This window comes from Coptis chinensis, chromosome 5 (assembly GCF_015680905.1).
Source record: "Coptis chinensis isolate HL-2020 chromosome 5, ASM1568090v1, whole genome shotgun sequence".
In the NCBI taxonomy this organism is placed as follows: domain Eukaryota; kingdom Viridiplantae; phylum Streptophyta; class Magnoliopsida; order Ranunculales; family Ranunculaceae; genus Coptis; species Coptis chinensis.
The window spans coordinates 16,468,224-16,486,171 of NC_141460.1; the positions used below are offsets into that span (position 1 = coordinate 16,468,224).

The 17,948-nt window shown below is 36.3% G+C and overlaps 1 protein-coding gene and 1 long non-coding RNA gene across 3 annotated transcripts; one reads left to right on the forward strand and one right to left on the reverse strand.

Moving 5' to 3' along the window:
- Positions 1-261: 261 nt before the first annotated feature.
- LOC147496892 (uncharacterized) lies at positions 262-4,628 on the reverse strand. The gene is made up of 4 exons (XR_015194950.1): positions 4,420-4,628; positions 4,246-4,327; positions 2,000-2,370; positions 262-663 (listed from the first exon to the last, which is right to left on the reverse strand). It is a non-coding gene; the product is annotated as an uncharacterized LOC147496892 (long non-coding RNA).
- Positions 4,629-4,687: 59 nt separating this feature from the next.
- Positions 4,688-13,565, forward strand: LOC147496893 (alpha/beta-Hydrolases superfamily protein). Of its 2 annotated transcripts, XM_086559745.1 has the most exons (9): positions 4,688-4,962; positions 5,062-5,819; positions 8,272-8,456; positions 8,627-8,799; positions 8,873-8,925; positions 9,299-9,413; positions 10,115-10,237; positions 12,615-12,837; positions 13,073-13,565. In XM_086559745.1, exons 3-9 carry the CDS (start codon positions 8,289-8,291, stop codon positions 13,256-13,258), a joined length of 1,041 nt encoding a protein of 346 aa, XP_086415871.1. In that variant the 5' UTR covers positions 4,688-4,962; positions 5,062-5,819; positions 8,272-8,288; the 3' UTR covers positions 13,259-13,565. The 2 variants fall into 2 exon arrangements, with proteins under 2 accessions (XP_086415871.1, XP_086415872.1); XM_086559746.1 differs by lacking the exon at positions 5,062-5,819 and having other exon boundaries at positions 4,804-4,962.
- The last annotated feature ends 4,383 nt before the right edge of the window (positions 13,566-17,948 follow it).

The window sequence follows — 17,948 nt, forward strand, 5'->3', positions numbered from 1 at the left end:
AATTCCTAACTAAACTCAAACATATTAAAAGAAATACAAATATTAGGCTAGTAAGTAAGAGCTGCTAATTCTTGGTATCGACTTGTATTATATTATTTAACTAGCATCATGCACGTGCGTTGCACGTACGACCACTAGAACAATTAACCAGAAATATTCCATGCTTTGATTTGGATATATGGCATAGCCAAGTGAATACATAAACACAACAAAAGGACCCAAATGAACCATGACATTGTCAAGTGAGGTTAAAAAAAAAAAAAACCCAAAGAACTGTAAATACACTACTACCCTGTACAAATGTACAATAGAGACACAGTCTCTTACATGAGCTTCTTAGATTTGAACTGAAATAGTTTACATGAACTGAAATAATAGTTTACATAAACCATACACGGACTGAAATTCAACTCCTTGCAAACTGAAATACAATTATATAACACACTTTTGATTTTGTAGAGTGTAGGAGAACATGCATGGCATCCTTGCAGGTGAGAACACCATCATCAGGCGTGTAAGATTAGACAGAGTAATATTATCTTCTTGCCAAGTTCTACATCCTTAACATTAAAACCAATTGATTGCTCTTTTATCCCCTCAGCTTCTCCGTACTTCAAAACCTTTTTCTATTAGCTCAAACCTTGTTGGATTCCATATTAGATTCTGCAATGCCAAATTCAACTTGATTGACCATCATATTCATGAAGAAAATAAGTAAATATAGCACTAACCATGCTATATTTGATGCATAAAGTAAACTAAAAATCCTGGAAGGAATCTTTCGTCATTAAGGTTTAAAGTATTCTACAATTAGTACTAACCATGCATGTTGCATAAGGTGTACGATCGGTGTAGAAATGAGTGGGAATTGATGGCTCTATACACAGGGAATCATAATAGAAATCAAGAACGTTATATGCGTGCAATTATCATTTTAATTGTCAGCACACGATCACAATGGCCTATTCAAGCATCTCTGTCAATAGTACCAAGAAATATAAAAAATAGTAGCTTAAGATTTCACACCTAGACCATAAAAAAATACATATTTATTGGAACCAGATGTCATCACATTAGAATACTAAATGGACGCAACCACAATGACGAAAACATTATTCTCAAAATGCATAAGTTGGATTAAAATCACTAATACAATATTCAATAAGTTCATTATTGTTCATTGTTCATTATTTTAAATTCTTCATTCAATATTCAAAGAAAAAATGGTCAATTTTTTTTATCCATAAGGAGTATGTAAGTGTGTTACACAAATAATTTATTATTGATAGTGTGTTAACCAACTCCCTTTTCAATAGTGATGCACACACATTTCTGATTGTTTCACAGCTAACATCAAGTTGTTGCGTACGCAGTGGAAGACAATTGACATTTTCCGGCTTAGAGATAGCCAAGGCAAGTGGGGACAGCCATGACGACCTTGATCAATACTCATTAACATGTGAGTTTTTTCGGTTGCTCTGCCCATGACTCTTAACACAATTCACATGATGCAAATTATAAAATGTGGACACTGTAATATTAAACTCTACTATACTCAATTCAAATCACCTTTTTTGAAAAGTTTCATCAGTAGCAACAAATGGGTTTTGACAAATAGCAACACACACAACTTTGAAGGATCTAATCATAGGGTACACGTGAACCTCCCACATCAACAATCACCACCAAATACTGGAGCGAACCCATTTATCTAAATACGATATCCTGGGAAAATTCAAATCTAGACGTCTTTTAATGACCATCCTCAGCCAAAACATCATCTAATGGTATTGTATATCTAATCTCATCAAAACATGTAAAATAAATAAATAAAGAGTCTGGGAGAATGTGATGCATACAGAGAAAATAGTTGAGGAAGTAAACATATACATATAATATAAGTAATTGAGAAAAGAATTTTGAGCAACAAAGATCGGGGGTGGGGGATTAAGTTTTACAATAATAGCTCTATTTAAATGTTAACAACTAGAAAACTTACCAAAATTCAGAGAGTGAACGTCCTCCACAAAATTGAAACTGGGTAATGATTTTTCTCCAATTTTATGCAAACAATAATGAGAAGAGATTAAGAGCCACAACATTAAGATTAGAATAATCTATAAATGGACAACAACCAAAATACATGTTCAATTATTTTGTGCTTGAGAACCTTCTCTTTGTCAAGTATGTATAGGGCCACTGGTTCCCCTGTCTTAGAATTCCTAGCGAATCTCACCTTGGCAAATGTTCCCCTCACCTATTGTTCTCCCCACCTCATACGTACTATACCCACCTGGCGCTCATTTTGTATCAAAGGAACTGCAGGAAACTTCTTGGGTTCAGATACCAAACCGTTCTACAGTTTTTCACCTGGAATCAAAACAAAATCTCATAAACCTAAACCAAGACTCAAATAAAGCATGGTAGTACCACATTTTGAACGTTTATCAATTCTATCTCATATTTTATAGATGAACGACAAATGTAAACAACATAAAATAGCTTACAATGGTTGAAACATAAATATCCATCATCAATATAGACATTTATGAGGGGAAACTGAAATGTGATCAAATACAACTCAACTCGAGCTCGACAAATTGTTTTAGCTATAGAGATATGAACTTTGAATGCTAAGCTCAGAAATTCGCCAACAGTATGATGATCTACTAAAACAAAATTAAGTAAATCTATTAATGTTTGCTTAAATTATCACATATATCAAAGATTTTAACAATTGTTGCACATCAAGAGAAACTTTCAACCATAAGGGTGAATAATACATATAAAGATTAAGAATTAGATCTTTTAGATACAGAAGTTTCTCCTTTTTTTAGTATGTATGCCAATGAAAAAGAGAGAGAAATCATACAACCTCCAAAATCACTATGTTGAAATCAGAACAAAGTGGCCGAATATATCAAATACTAACTGCACACAAAACAACCCAACCTAAAAAAAACTAAATGAACCACACATAGTTTTACCAAAGCCCACTAACATGAATAATGAGGCTAACATATAGGCACTTCGGGGGCTAAAGGCAAATTCACTACATTTGACATTTAAAGCTGAAAATCCCATTAAGGATATAGATTAAAAAATAAATACAACATTGTCCCATATGGTTAAACCTAAACTTCCAGTTCACATACAACTAAGATGAGCTAAAGATGTAGTAAACTTTACAATCAGAAGCTCAAAATACATCATCCAAGAAATATAATTGAAGCACATACTCATAATAAGCAATTATATTGAAAAGCAACTAATACCAATAACCTTCAAAATGAATCTCTATAGCAAAATCCCACTTTAAAAGATTTCATGTCTCAATAGAAAAGTGACAACTAACAAACCAAACCTCAAATTTCAAAACCCACCTCCAAAACCACTCTTAATAAAAATTTAAAGTACACAGGATCACGTATAGTCGAAAACTTGGAAGGTATGAATCTTAAAAGAGATTACATAAATAAAGAAAATCACCCTGCAGGCCATAATGTCAGAATGTATGGCCAAGCATAAAAATGACTGCCATTACAACGACCACAATAGAGACCATATGAAATTAAAACCATGCCTTTCAGTATTCATATTTTTCCTTCAGAATGGTCAAAGGAAATAAGAACATTTATGCAATGTGTTGTTATCTGCTAATGCTATCACAGGCATCCAAAACACATATGGTATGCTTCTAAAGCTCGTGTCATGAAACTTTTATGAAAGGGAATGTTGGGCAAAAATAAACACTGTTAAAGTTCATGCACCCCCTTAAGCGGTTGCTAAATGGAAGTTTCCAATGCACATCTATGAATGAAGGATTAAGATAGTAATTCCGAAAAACTTTGTGCTACCATATAATTAGGCATGGCAGTCAAAGCCAAAACAAAACATGAAGAACATGAGTGGACTATTGGAAGAAAATCTAACTGAGCTATAAGGCAAGCAACAGAAAAAATGATCCAGTTAACAAAGAAACAAAATATCTGAGTACTGAAGAGGTATGCCTCACATAAGATGCCTCTTTTTGGAACTATATTAATGTATAGCTTATTATGATGAAACACAAGTAAGCTATGATGGTGGTAAGAAATATTCACTCCCAACGAAATAGTTGTTGTAATAGTTACAACAGCTGAATTAAGAAAGCACTTGTCGAAATTCAGTAAGTCTGCCTATAGTATTGAGAGATACAATTGTTGTTATCACGGTTAAAAATACAGCAAATGCCAGTAAAAATACCTCAACAGTAGCTGGCATGTCATAAGTAATTTCTTCAAAAGTCTCATCCAAGAAAAACACTATTGTTGTAAGCTAAAACAGACTGAAATAAAGTGAGAAAAAAATATATCAAAACCTCTCCAAACACAAAACCGACAATATAAAAAGAAGAAAATAATAGAACTTGAATGAAACCTGTAAGAGATCGAGTAGAGATAGAGAGAGAAAAAAACAATTTTGTAGAGAGAGAAAGATAGGGTGGAGAGAAAGGCAGGCGAGCTTGAGAAGAGAGAGAATGAGGGAGACAAAGTGAGAGAGAGAAAGGAAAAATAGCGAAATGTGCATAAATTTTGTTAAGCGACTCAATTTACGATTTTGCCCCTGTGACGGACACAAACGTGACACCAAATCACTATTCCTCGTAGCCTATATTTTTCTAAGATAGTAAGATTTGGTTTATTTTCGTTGAGTATTGGGTTTGATAGGGACCTATTAATTAAATGAAACAAATTAACAGGGATGTTAAAATAAAACAAAAGGGGTTATGTTTAGAAAGAGAAGAGAAGAAGGGGCCAGTTAACAAAAAACTAAAATAAAAGGGCGGGGTGAGTGTGTCGGTCCTTGGTTGTTTGTTTTGGTTTTGGATAAAACAGAGGGAGTGTGAATTGATGGAGAGGGAGAAAGAGAGATAAAGAGAAAAAAAGAAGACTAATCAGGGAATCAAAACTTTGCAATCAAGTGAGTAACCATCTTTTACCACTTTTATATTATAAAAAAATTATCAATTGTATTGAGAAATGAGAATTGAAGTGGTTTTGTTTTATTTTTTTTGGTTAGAAATCTCGATATATACTATGATGTGATATGGACAGTTGTTGTTTAGTTGGGAGTCATTTTGTGGGAAGCTTTTCATTCCTGTACAAGGCCGGTCTTGGATTATTTGTCTGTCTTCATAGATGGGTTGATTTCTTGGTAGTCTAGTGGTTCATACATACAATGGAGGTGGACTGGTAACTGGTATTGTTTTGGCTCAAGGGACTTTGAGTTAAATTCTTGTGTTGATTGAATTTTATTTTGAACTTCGTTAAAACATTAAAAATCATCTTCCTTTGGTATGCTTTTCAAAACTACAATTCTTTACCCATTTGATTGTGAGTGTGAAAAGTTAGGCAGTGGACTGTCAGAAATCTGTCTTCTAAAAATCAGGATCTGCGTCTTTTGTTTTTTAGCCTCGTTTTCACATAGTTTGGCTGAGATTCAAACCCATGCTAAAACACGAAAAAGTAAGACCTGCAAGTCTGTTTTCCAACCCAATTGGCCTCATCGCATTCTGAGGCATGTGGAAATAGCTATGGGTCTAGAAGTTGGCTAGCAGAAAACAGTGCGTCAGAAGTCAGTTTCTTCGCACTGTGTTCGAGCCCAGTTTCCATATAGTTGGGTTGAGATATAGAATTTTTGTAAAACATAAAAAAGTAAGGTCTGTGTGTTATTTGGAAGATTGCCCGTCAGAATTTTAGTCAAGATTTTGTGGCGTATTCGACTGAAGTTTACTCATAGACAGGCTAAGATTGGGACTTCGGGTTCTACATGAAAAAGTAAGTGTACATTTCCTAGTTTCTAAATAATCAAGCCACATGTCGTTTAGATGATTGTACGAAAAATTATAGCATCGTCAAGTTGGCTAGATAACCTACCATGCTCTCTTTTTAGGTGCACGGACTTATATTGGGAAATATTTCTTGTAATGAACGAAGAGTTTTTTAATCTTTCTTGGGTGTTTTGTATACTATTTCTAGCCTTCTTTTAGATGGTAATTTTTGTTGGAACCGACATGGTTCCTAGGATAACACTTCACAACCAAATTAAATATAATACAAGTCGATACAACACATAACACTCGACTCGTGCTATACTATATCCTTGCATTGTTTTTCCTGGATCATCTCGATTATTGATTGTGAATTGTGGCTGGTTGTTTGGTATATGGAGTTGGGAGGAATTATTTGATATTGGGTTTTGAATATAGTTTTATGGTGTTGCTTCAATATAGCATGGTATTTAATGGTAATGATTGTTGGGTATATGAAGATCGAAAATTTGGTTGAATGATTCTACTGTTGGGTGTTTGTATTTCCGCGGTGTCATTGAATTTGGTTTGTTTGATTTTTTCTTGATTTGGTTAAAATTGTGATTTCGTATTGGGATTTGTTTGAAGTATTCGTATTGGTTGGGAAGGAATGGAGGTCAGAATGTGGTATTTGGTATTTGCTTGAACTTGCTGCAAGTTGTTTGATGAAATGTTTACAATAGCATTTCCACAAGGCTCTTTGTGTAGGGACAGGTTGGTTGAATATCACTTTGGCAATTGGCATTTGGTACTCAGTATTTGGTGGTGTGAGTTGGTATAGTTCAGGAAAATGTGAGTGATGCATCACCATCTTGTTATTGGGGCATTGGTTGTATGAAATTGGGCATAGTCAGTTTACTTGTTGCATTAGTATTTGGTTGTAGGTACTTGGCAATGGCAGTAATAGTTGTATGGCAGTGGCATGGTGGTAGATGGTGGTGACAATAGCATGGTAGTAGTTGACAGTTGATGGCGATAGCAATGACAATGGAAGTAGTCATGGTACCATAACGACAAATAAATACAGTGTCTTTTGTAGAATGTCTTTGCTTGTTCAAGTTGAGTATGCTGATGCTCAACTTGAGTGGGGGAGATGCTGATGGATAGCATTTGGCAGTGTTGGTAGTAATTAGTCTAGACAGTTTGAGATCCTTTGGTTAGTTTGTTTGGCGAACCAATGGCGTTGTGTCGATGGATTGTATCATGTATGGATTGCGTCTTCTTCTCTCTGCAGCCAGTACTTCGTGCGTGGCATTTGGTTCTCTTCTCTTTGTTTGCATCCGTTACAGTGTCAGGCATTTGGATTGGCATCTACTTCTATATGCAGCCGGTCTTTGATGTACGGCATTTGTCTTTTCCTGTCTTCATGCAATCGGTATTTGGTAACTCTTCATGGCACTATGGTAGCATTTAGCTCGGCGAACCACATTTCACTTTCGGGGCATCATAGTTGCAAGAAAATGGGCTCTTCAGTTGTTATGTAATTGCTAAACTATTGATGTAACACATCATGAGTTTGAGTGGGGATGCTAGAATATAGGCTATATTGTAAGGGTACTTTAGGGTGATTCGGCTATTTACGATGGCTTGTGTTATTGATGCTTGGTGGTTTTTACACTTCCCAATTTTCTTTGGCAAACTCATGATTTTACTTGCGTGCCATCATGAGTTTGAGAGGGGGTGTGAAGGATATATATGTAATATGGTTATAAGGGTAATTATGTAATAAGTGTAGATGGTATATGTAGAATGATTGTAATAGATTAGGGTTAACCTTTGATAGTACAATGTAGCCGATATTCTTAACGGAAGCAAAATGACCATATATCTTTAACAAGGTACCTGTCAATCTTTGAGAATTTACTACCAACACCTTTAGAATTGGTCAATGTACATAAAAAATCGATTTAGGATCGCTCAGAGGGGACAAAAGAATTTAATAAATATGTAAGATTAACCATCCACATAGGATGATATTATTTCATAAGCTTGTAATGCACAACTGGAATCCCCTTCCACATACCATTACTGAAGCTTGAATATTTACAATTCATTTCCACAAGATTCTTTGTTGCTGCACTGAATTACTTACATACACAAGAATGAGATAAAACGAGTACAGAAAAACAAGGGAGAATATTTTCAGCATAGAAAATATAAACAAGAGGAATGGTCTTCCAGAGTATAAAGCCAAGATAAACAAGATGAGAGAGATTGCAACTAAGATTAGTGACGAATACCAAGTTCTTGAAAGCGATGAAATTATTTTTCAGGGTTTAAGAGAAGCTAGGACACCAACGCTTGTTATGTGTTAAAATTTATTTATACATGTGAATTTGACAGGTTAACTGTGCCATAGTTTATTTATATTTTAAAGGGTAAAGTATAAAGTTCCTAATTGTTAGGCATTCTTTTGGCAGCTTTCTTACAGTCTATAATGTTAGGAACGCCAGCTACAACAATGATTAGAAACCCAATTCCAGTCTCGGTCTCGTCATCAACATCGCCATTGAAACACTTCCATCATTACCACTTGACAACATCAGCATGTGCTGCATTAGAAAGGCCAATAGTCCTCGACTGTCGTCCGGCCATTATTTTACCAGTATGTTATCCTCTCAATTCTACCCTCTCTTTCTATTCAGGGGGAATGCATTTTTTGTCATAGTTGTAGTTTTTTATATATATCTTTATTTTATTCAATTTTGAAATAAACAAATATATGAAGATAAAAAGGTGGCACCCACCCACCCCTTTCTGGTTATTATGGTTCAGGGGCTTGGAAACAATTCTAGTGATTATCAGAATCTGCAACTTACCTTAAAACATTATGGTGTCCCTACGGTTGTAGCCAAAGTTTCTAGGATCGATTGGCTTAGGAATGCAGCTGGTTTGGCTGACCCCAAATACTGGCAAGGAATTCTTCGTCCCAGGCCTGTTCTGGACTGGTATAAACATTTTTTATTTTTTTTCCCCATCATTGGTATTTCCCTTCTTCTTCATTCATTACTCGCTAAGCAGGTATCTTAAGAGGATAGACGCTGCTGTTTCTGAGGCGAAGCTACTTGCTAAAGGTTTGTAATTGTAACTCCTACCTTCTTGTATCGGACCTCCGTACCTGCTTTATTCCTTATGTCAAACTGTTCAAAGTAGGGGAAAATGTGATTATCTGTGGGTTTTATTTTATTTATTGGTTTGTTTTTAATTAGTACTATTGTCATCACAAAAAGTATATCACGATGTATATCCATTTTTGAGGTGATGCTAACACACAGACACACATACACACGACTATGTATACATGTATGTTATTCTCGCAGTTACAATTTTGCTTATGTATCCATGTCTTTTGGAATGTCCCCCAGCCATTTATGTGTAAATGTTGTGAACATTGTCCTTCTGCTTAAAAATGTTTGGGTTTGAAACTCGCAAAATATTGGATTGTAGATGGGAGCATATCATTAATCGGACATTCAGCTGGAGGATGGCTTGCACGTGTCTACATGGAAGAATATGGATTGTCCCATATTTCGTTATTATTGACTCTTGGAACTCCTCACAAGTACTTCTTTTTTTCTTTTTTTTAGGCTGATCGTGGCGCGTGGATAAAGTCCTTGTGAATTTTAGCATTACTGGCTTGTTTCTATCATGCATTCAAAAAATGTTGACCAACATTATGCATTCATAAAATCACATCTTATTAATCTTAGTATTTTTGCTTGTGCACTTTGAGATTTCTTCTTTCAGAATTACTGAGAACTTGAGAAACATTTTTTTATCTAGGATGCCACAGCGAAAAGTAGTCGATGAGGAAGAATCATGATTTCTCCTTAAGTAATCCTGTTCAGAATTTTGTCACATCGGATTAATGTTCTTTAATCTTGTGTGCGTGTGTGAGTGTGTTTGATAATTTTATCATAATAAAGTTCATCTTCTAAGAAAAATTTGTATTTTTTAGAGGCTTTTGCTTACAACCTAAGCAAGTAAGTATTAAAAAATGAAAATCCCAATGTTAGTTGTGAAACATGGATTTGAGGGACCTGCGGACATTTTTCGTTTTTCGTTTTTTGTTTTTGGTTTTTGGTTTTTGGTTTTTGTTTTTGGTTTTGTTTTGTTTTGTTTTGTTTTGTTTTGTTTTGTTTTGTTTTTTTTTTTTTTTTTTTTTTTTTTTTGGTTTTTTTTATTGCTTTATTGTCTCCATATGAAAATGTTTTTGTGAAGTCATACATCATCAGACATTACCTAAGCTCACTTTTCTTCCAGGCCACCACCAAAGGGCTTACCAGGGGTTATCGATCAAACAAGGGGCCTTTTAGATTATGTTGAGAGATATTGTGCAAGAGCTGTTTATACTCCGCAGTTGAAATATGTATGTGTTGCAGGAAGGTAAATCTTCGAACCCCGTATTAATCTTGACTACTTGGTTCAGTTTCTTATAACCACGCATGCTCAAGTGCAGTGGTTGTCTACTGCATGCCATCTTACTGTTTCTCTATTGAATATATGTTGCATGTATTCTTCTCTAGCAGTGCATATCTAAAATCTATGAATTACTTGGATTTTAGCTTGAGACCCCGAGTAAGAAGTGAAACATAAGCATTTTGCTTTAGATTTAATTTCACCGATTATCTTATATCCAAGATTCGTTCAATTTTGAGACATCTATATTCTTAAGAATTAATTCATCTGAACACAATTTGTTATTATTTACTTCCTCCCTGTTAGGGTGACAAGCATCACAGTTTCATTGGAATTGTAGTATACAATATAATTAATAAGTAACTTATTGAAAGAAAAAAAAAATAAAAAAAATAATAATACCTCTATATGAACCCATATTGGTGGTTCTTTTAAGCTAACTAAATCCGGTACTTTAAGGATTTTCCAGTATTGAACTAGATTGTGTAATATCTGGTGTAAAACCTTTGTATACTGTGTAAAAGTCATCTCTAATGACCCAAAACCTATAGTAGAATATTGCGCACGTATATAAGCCATTAAGACCTAAGCTTACTGTTCATCATCCAAATTGAACCCTCCTAAAGTTAGATTTCCTTAAGGGCTGATAGATCTTGAAAAGTGTAGCTAAGCATTTGGCATACTTTTTTTTTTTGATAGTTGAAATTAATAAAAGGAAGGAGTTACATTCATACATATACTTACCAACAGACAAAGAACTGGTATGCTATGGTGACAGAGAGGATCACCAGTGGCATAACACAAGACAGAGTCAGGGACTACAACACCTAGCGTAATACTCCAACCTGAAAGGACCACACACCACCAATTTCAATGCACTATTTATGATCCCCTGCCAGTTAAGCACCAAGTCCCTGAACCTATAATCCTTCCTTTCTAGAGTTTACCATAAGAAAGCCCTTGATCCCAGCAGTAGCCTATTGTTTCTTGATTTCCACAAGACCCAAATCACTGTGTACGGTGTCATTCTCCATAAGTTAGCACCGGCTCCTCTGAGTCTGGGCCATGCCACTAACCACTCCTCCAAAGAATCTACCCGAGCTTGCTGAGGAAATGCAGTGCATACCGGATCTACTAAAGATTGAGGTAAGACTTGTGTGTCCCAGTTTCATGCAGGTCAACCTAGAAAACGGAAGTATCCTTATCTTCTTGCACGAGTCTTGTGATGTACAGGAGATTGTTGTTAGACGAAAGTCTACCTCTTCTGTGGGCTTCCGTGTAGGGCTGTCAATGGATTGGTTTGGGTCGGATTTTGGAAATTCTGAAACCAATAAGATAGTGGTGTATCTAAAACCTACCCAAATTGGTAATTTTATAGAGCATCCGAAACCAAACTGAATCAATAAGGCCATGAAGTGAAACAAATTCTCTGCACTTGACCGAGCAACTACTCGTGGTTTCTTGCTACACCAGGCTACAAGATTAACCTGAAGTAGAGCATCGATCAGAGTGATAGAACCGGCGCAGTTGGCATCAGTCCAGGCCGCTGCACGCACGTATCCATGGTTTAAATGAGTAGTCCTTTGCCAGGGCACCCTTTTACATAGCATAAGACATGTAGAGAAGCATCAAGCTGTGTTGTACGGGGAGTATGCATGAATTGTCTGATGACACTCACTGCATAAGTTGTGTCTGGTCTATTAAAAGACAAATAGATATAATTCCCCACCAATTACTGAAACCAACCAATATAAACTATAGGCTCACCTTTATCATCACACAACTTATGGTTCAGCTCAATCGGGTGTCAATAGGTTGAGTACCAAATTTATCAGCTGAATGAAGAAGATCTACTACTTATTTACGGTTAGAGAAATAGATACCAGCTTTTGACCTTGCCGTCTTTATGCCCAAAAAGTATCTTAGAGGACTTAAGTCTTTAACGTCAAAGGCTCTGACTGTTTACTTGATAATTATGATGGTATTCGTATCTAAGAGTAGGACAGTTGCCCATACTAATTGTCATCCGCATAGACAATGAGGGAAGTAATGTTAGACCATGTGGTTTAACAAAGTGGGTATGATCAGCTTGACACTGGCAATAACCAACTCCAAGCATGAAATGGTTGAAGTGCTCAGACCAGGCACGCGGAGACTGTTTTAGACCAGACAACAACATTTTAAGTTGACAAACTTTCCATACTGCATTAATACAAAATGATAAAAGTGCAAATTTTACAGTTGTTTCTGATTCATTTTGTTATAGATGCAATATCCAGCATATATAATAGTAGTTTGCGAAAAGTTTTGGATTTGAATTAGTTACAATATTTGAGCACTGAAGGTATATTCAAGGGGCACGTTTCTTTGACAATTCCAAACCAAGTTCTACTATCGTAGTCTCACTTGAAAATGACCAACCTGTCTCTGAGGTGGCGATGTTAATCAAGGTAATTACAGAGAGAGCCCAACCAATGACTCAGGTGAATGTAGTGAAGAATACAAACAAATCCACATCACCTGCTAACACTATGCGTGCTCGCTTCATCGGTCAGGGGTACAAGCAGGTACGGAGTTGCATATTTGTATTTCTACTGGCTCACATCTGCCTTCAGAATTATCCATATCACAATATGAGTAAGGGAACCAAAAGAGCATGCTTTATTTTATCACTGCCTTTCATCAGCTATTTAATTTTGCCATGAACTATTGTAATCAGCTATATAATTGTATCATGAACTGTCGTAATGTACTCCCAGAACATGCTTGATGCATTTATGCCGAACATTCCCACATGTGCAGGTTTGTGGAAACACGGACGTGTGGGGTGATGGGGTGGTTCCCGAAGTATCAGCACATCTAGAAGGTGCACTAAATATTACTTTGGATGGAGTATATCACTCACCTGTTGGTTCAGACGACACAATAAGACCTTGGTATGGCTCACCTGCAATTGTAGAGAAGTGGATACATCACCTCCTCAACTGATGAGTCGTCTAAAAGAAACGTGAATTTTGAAAGGAAACTGTGGGAAGTCTCGTTCAACTTGTTGCAAGAAAAGCAATGTTCTCTTTGCTTGCGGCCAAAAAAATATTTTGAAATCGTTGTGGTCTGTGTTGTACTCCTGTAGCTGTAGGAATGTGTAGTTTAGTTTCCTACCAAAAAAAAAGACAAAAGAAATGTGTGCCCCTCCTGCGTCAATTAGGTACATCAATGCTTTTTTTATGATTGGCAAGTGAGGTTGTTAATGGGGTTCCCTACCCCTATTATTAATCATAGAAAAAGTTTAGTTACAGTCACTTCCTCACATACTCTCTCCTTAGAGCATCATCATGTGCTATTTTCCTTACATCTTCTGCTAAAGAATTTGGTAAAATTTCATGAAATCTAACATTTGGACAATTTCTAGCTAGTGCATCAGCTAACATATTTGTTTCTCTATATATATTATTAATCATAGAAAAGAAAGTCAAAAGTCATCTGCTTTTTCCATTTCTTGAATTTGGTAAAATTTCATGAAATCTAACATTTATCGCTAGTGCATTAACATATTTGTTTCTCCATATATATTTTATAGAAAGTTTTTTCCATAAATGCCATCCTCATTTTCTCCATAGGTGTTTTTTGTGTTTTATAAATCCTTGCTATGTGATTCTTCAGTGCCAATCTTATGCCTTGCTCTAATGCTTGTAGCTCAATTAATGCTATACTGTTGTGATCCGAGACCCCATGAGTTGCTGCCATTAATATGTCAAAGATGTTTTAATGGATATTTCTAATAATATTTATTGATGTTTCTAGTAGTATATATACATGAATACAGAGATCTCCTAGATCCATATATTTAGGAAAAGATAATACACTTACTAAGATTACAAGATACTTGCTAATATATCTATATCCTACAAGATACTTGCTAATACTAAACATAGTAACAAATTGTTACTCTTACACCCCCTTTTAAGTTGGTGCGTGGATATCGCATATGCCCAACTTGAAAAGAGTTGAGCGCGTCCCGTGCTCTTGTCTTGACGAACCTCCAGGTGGTTGAGCATAGGGCTGGAAATGGAGCGGGTTCGGGTCGGATCAGACTATATCCATGTCCAGATCCATTTTTTCAATACAAAACCAGATCCGGATCCATGACCGAATGGATCCAAATGGCATACCATATCCGGGATCCGACCCGACCCGACCCGAATTGCGAACCACAAGTTCTCAATCACCCACGCGTCTACAAACAAGAGAGACCTATTATTATTTGGAAGATATATTAACAAAATTTTATTTTTGGATTCGGATCTAGGAGGATCCGAACCATTTAGAGTAAAACCATATTTGAATCCAATTAAAATGGATAATCCATATCCCACCCATTTTCTTATTCGACTCATTATTAAGGTCCAAACCCGTTGAAATGGGTTTGGATCGGGTCGGATTCGGGTCAAAACCCGCACCATTTCCAGCCCTAGTTGAGCACACCCCGCACCCTACCTTATTTCAACACCCTCTCAAGTTGGTGCGTAGATATCGCACATATCCAACTTGACAAGAGAATCATTAAACACCTTGCTAGCCACTGCTTTAGTAAGGACATCTGCTAGTTGGTCTTCAAACTTTACAAATGGAAAAGTAATAATTCCAGCTTTAAGTTTCTCTTTGATAAAATGTCTATCAATCTCCACATGCTTCGTCCGATCATGTTGAACATGATTATGATCTATCTCTATAGCCGACATATTGTCACAATATAGATTCATTTCCATTCTTGGTTTAAAACCCAAGTCCTTCAACAAATTTCTCAACCACAGCAACTCACATACCCCATATGTCATACCTCTATATTTAGCTTCAACACTTGATCTTGATACTACTGGCTGTTTTTTACTCCTCCAAGTCACAAGGTTTCCACCTACAAAAGTGAAGTATCCTGAGGTAGACCTTCTGTTGTCGGCTGAACCTGCCCAATCTGCATTAGTGTAGCCTTCTACTTTTAGGTAATTATGTTTCGAGAACAATAAGCCTTTAACCGGAGCAGATTTCAAATATCTCAATATGCACTCTATAACATCCATATGAGGTTTACGTGGGTCATGTATGAATTGACTCACGACACTAACTGCATACGCAATATCTGGCCTGGTATGCGATAAATAGATCAGTTTCCCTACAAGCTTATGATATCTCCCTTTATCGGTTGGAGTTGCATTCAAACACAGAAACATCTTGTGGTTCTGCTCAATGGGAGTATCAACTGGCTTACATCCAAGCATTCCCGTCTCAGATAATAAATCAAGAATGTATTTCCGCTGGGATAAGAAAATACCATTCTTTGATCGGGCTACCTCAATCCCAAGGAAATATTTAAGGTCTCCGAGCTGTTTCATTTTAAATTCAGAAGCCAGATACTATTGTAAGCTAGATAATCAAAGCCAGATACTATTGTAAGCCATATACTATTGTAAGCTAGAAATCTCCTCATAATCATCACCTGTCACCACCATATAATTAACATAGATAATCAAAGCAATGATTTTACCTCTTCTGTGTTTTAAAAACAAAGTGTGATTCGAGTTGCTTTGTTTGTAGCCGAACATTTTCATAGACTTGGTGAACCTGCCAAACCAAGCTCTTGGGGACTGTTTTAACCCATACAATGCCTTCTTTAGTTTACAGACCATTGTTATATCTGAGTATTCTGGTATTCCTGGGGGAGGATCCATATATACTTTTTCAGTAAGATCTCCATGCAAGAAATCATTTTTTACATCAAACTGAAGAAGAGGTCAATCTTTATTAGCTGCTAATGACAAAAGTACTCTCACAGTATTGAGTTTAGCAACCGGTGCGAAAGTTTCATGATAATCTACACCATAAGATTGTGTATACCCTTTCGCAACCAGCCGAGCTTTGTATCTCTCAATAGCCCCATCTGCTTTGAGCTTGACTGTAAATACACATCTGCACTCCACTGTCTTCTTTCCCTTTGGTAACATTACAAGTTCCCAAGTAGCATTCTTTTTCAGTGCTGCCATTTCTTATTCCATAGCTTTGGTCCATCTAGAATCTGCTAAAGCTTCCTGCACTTTACTAGGAATAAAGACAGATGATAACTGGAATACATAAGATGCATATGACTTGGACAACTTGTGAGATGACACATGGTTACTTATGGGATATTTCACTCTAGCTTTAGGATCAGGTTCATATCTAATTGGTGGTTGGCCACGGTTAGATCGAGATGGAAGATGATATTGAACTAGTTCAGAATTAAGACTGGATAGATTAACATCAAGAATATTAGAATCAACAATAATAGAGTCAGGCGATACCTCTAATGGGTATTCTGGAGAAGATTGTTCTGGAGAAGATTGGATTAGTGGATCCGTTGTAGGAGGTAATGTACTATCATGGATTTGATCTTCACATCCTTCATTTGAACACTCAGTGGAGGTTGCATCGACGACTTCTTCTATTGAGTTTGTATCACTAGGTGATTGTGGTCCCGATAAATCAAAGACCATTATATCATCATGATTCTGCATTTCATATCTATTCTCCCCCTGAAGGGAAGAATCAGTGATCTTTGTATAAAAAAGGTCGTGTTCATGAAAAATGACATCCATTGAGACAAAAAAAATTTTAGACGATGGATGATAACACTTATAACCTTTCTGAGTTGAGCCATACCCAACAAAGACACACTTCAATGCACGTGGATCAAGTTTGGTGTGTTGTTGTGTATGTAAGTGAACATACACCACACACCCGAAGATATAGGGTGCTAAATGAACAATAGGCGGAAGCGTACAATGATCAGAAAGCACATCTAAGGGTCTTCGAAATTGGACAACACTAGAAGGTGTACGATTCATTAAGTAAACAGCAGAGTTCAAAGCCTTGCCCCATAAGTGAGATGGGACATGACCACCAATTAATAGAGATCGAGTAATCTCTAAAAGATATCTATTTTTTCGTTAAGCAACCCCATTTTGCTGAAGGGAATAAGAGCAAGAGGTTTGATGTACAATACCAGCCGAATGCAGAAAGCCAGTCAATTCCTTTTTGAAATACTCACCCCTATTATCAGAGCGAACAACCTTTACAGAGATGCCAAACTATGTGAGCACCATCTGATGGAAAAGGGGAAAAACTGTACAGACATCACTTTTATGTTTTAAAAATATACCCGTGTCATCCGAAAGTGCGGTCATCGAAAAAATTAATAAACCATTTCATCCCGCAATTATGTGGAGGACATGGGGCAGGACCCCAAACATCTGAATGAACTAAAGAAAAAGGAGCAACAGATTTATTACCACTCGAAGAGAAAACAGTATGATGGCTTTTTGCCATTACACAGGTTTCATAAGCAAAATCAGAAAGACTACAACCATTAAATAAAGAGGGAAATAATCTCCTAAGATAACCAAATAAGGGATGTCCTAGTCATCTATGCCAAAGCCAAATCTCATTTTTATTTTTATTAACCTTATCGTCACTCATAACATGAGCTTGTACTCCTTGATTGGACCGTTGAAAACCATCCTCTAGATAGTACAATCCTCCACTTTGTTTACCACTGCCAATCCTCTCCTTGGTATGGGTGTTCTGAAAAATACAGTGAGTGGGAAAGAACAAGGCAACACAATTATTAGATTTGGTTAATTGGCTAACA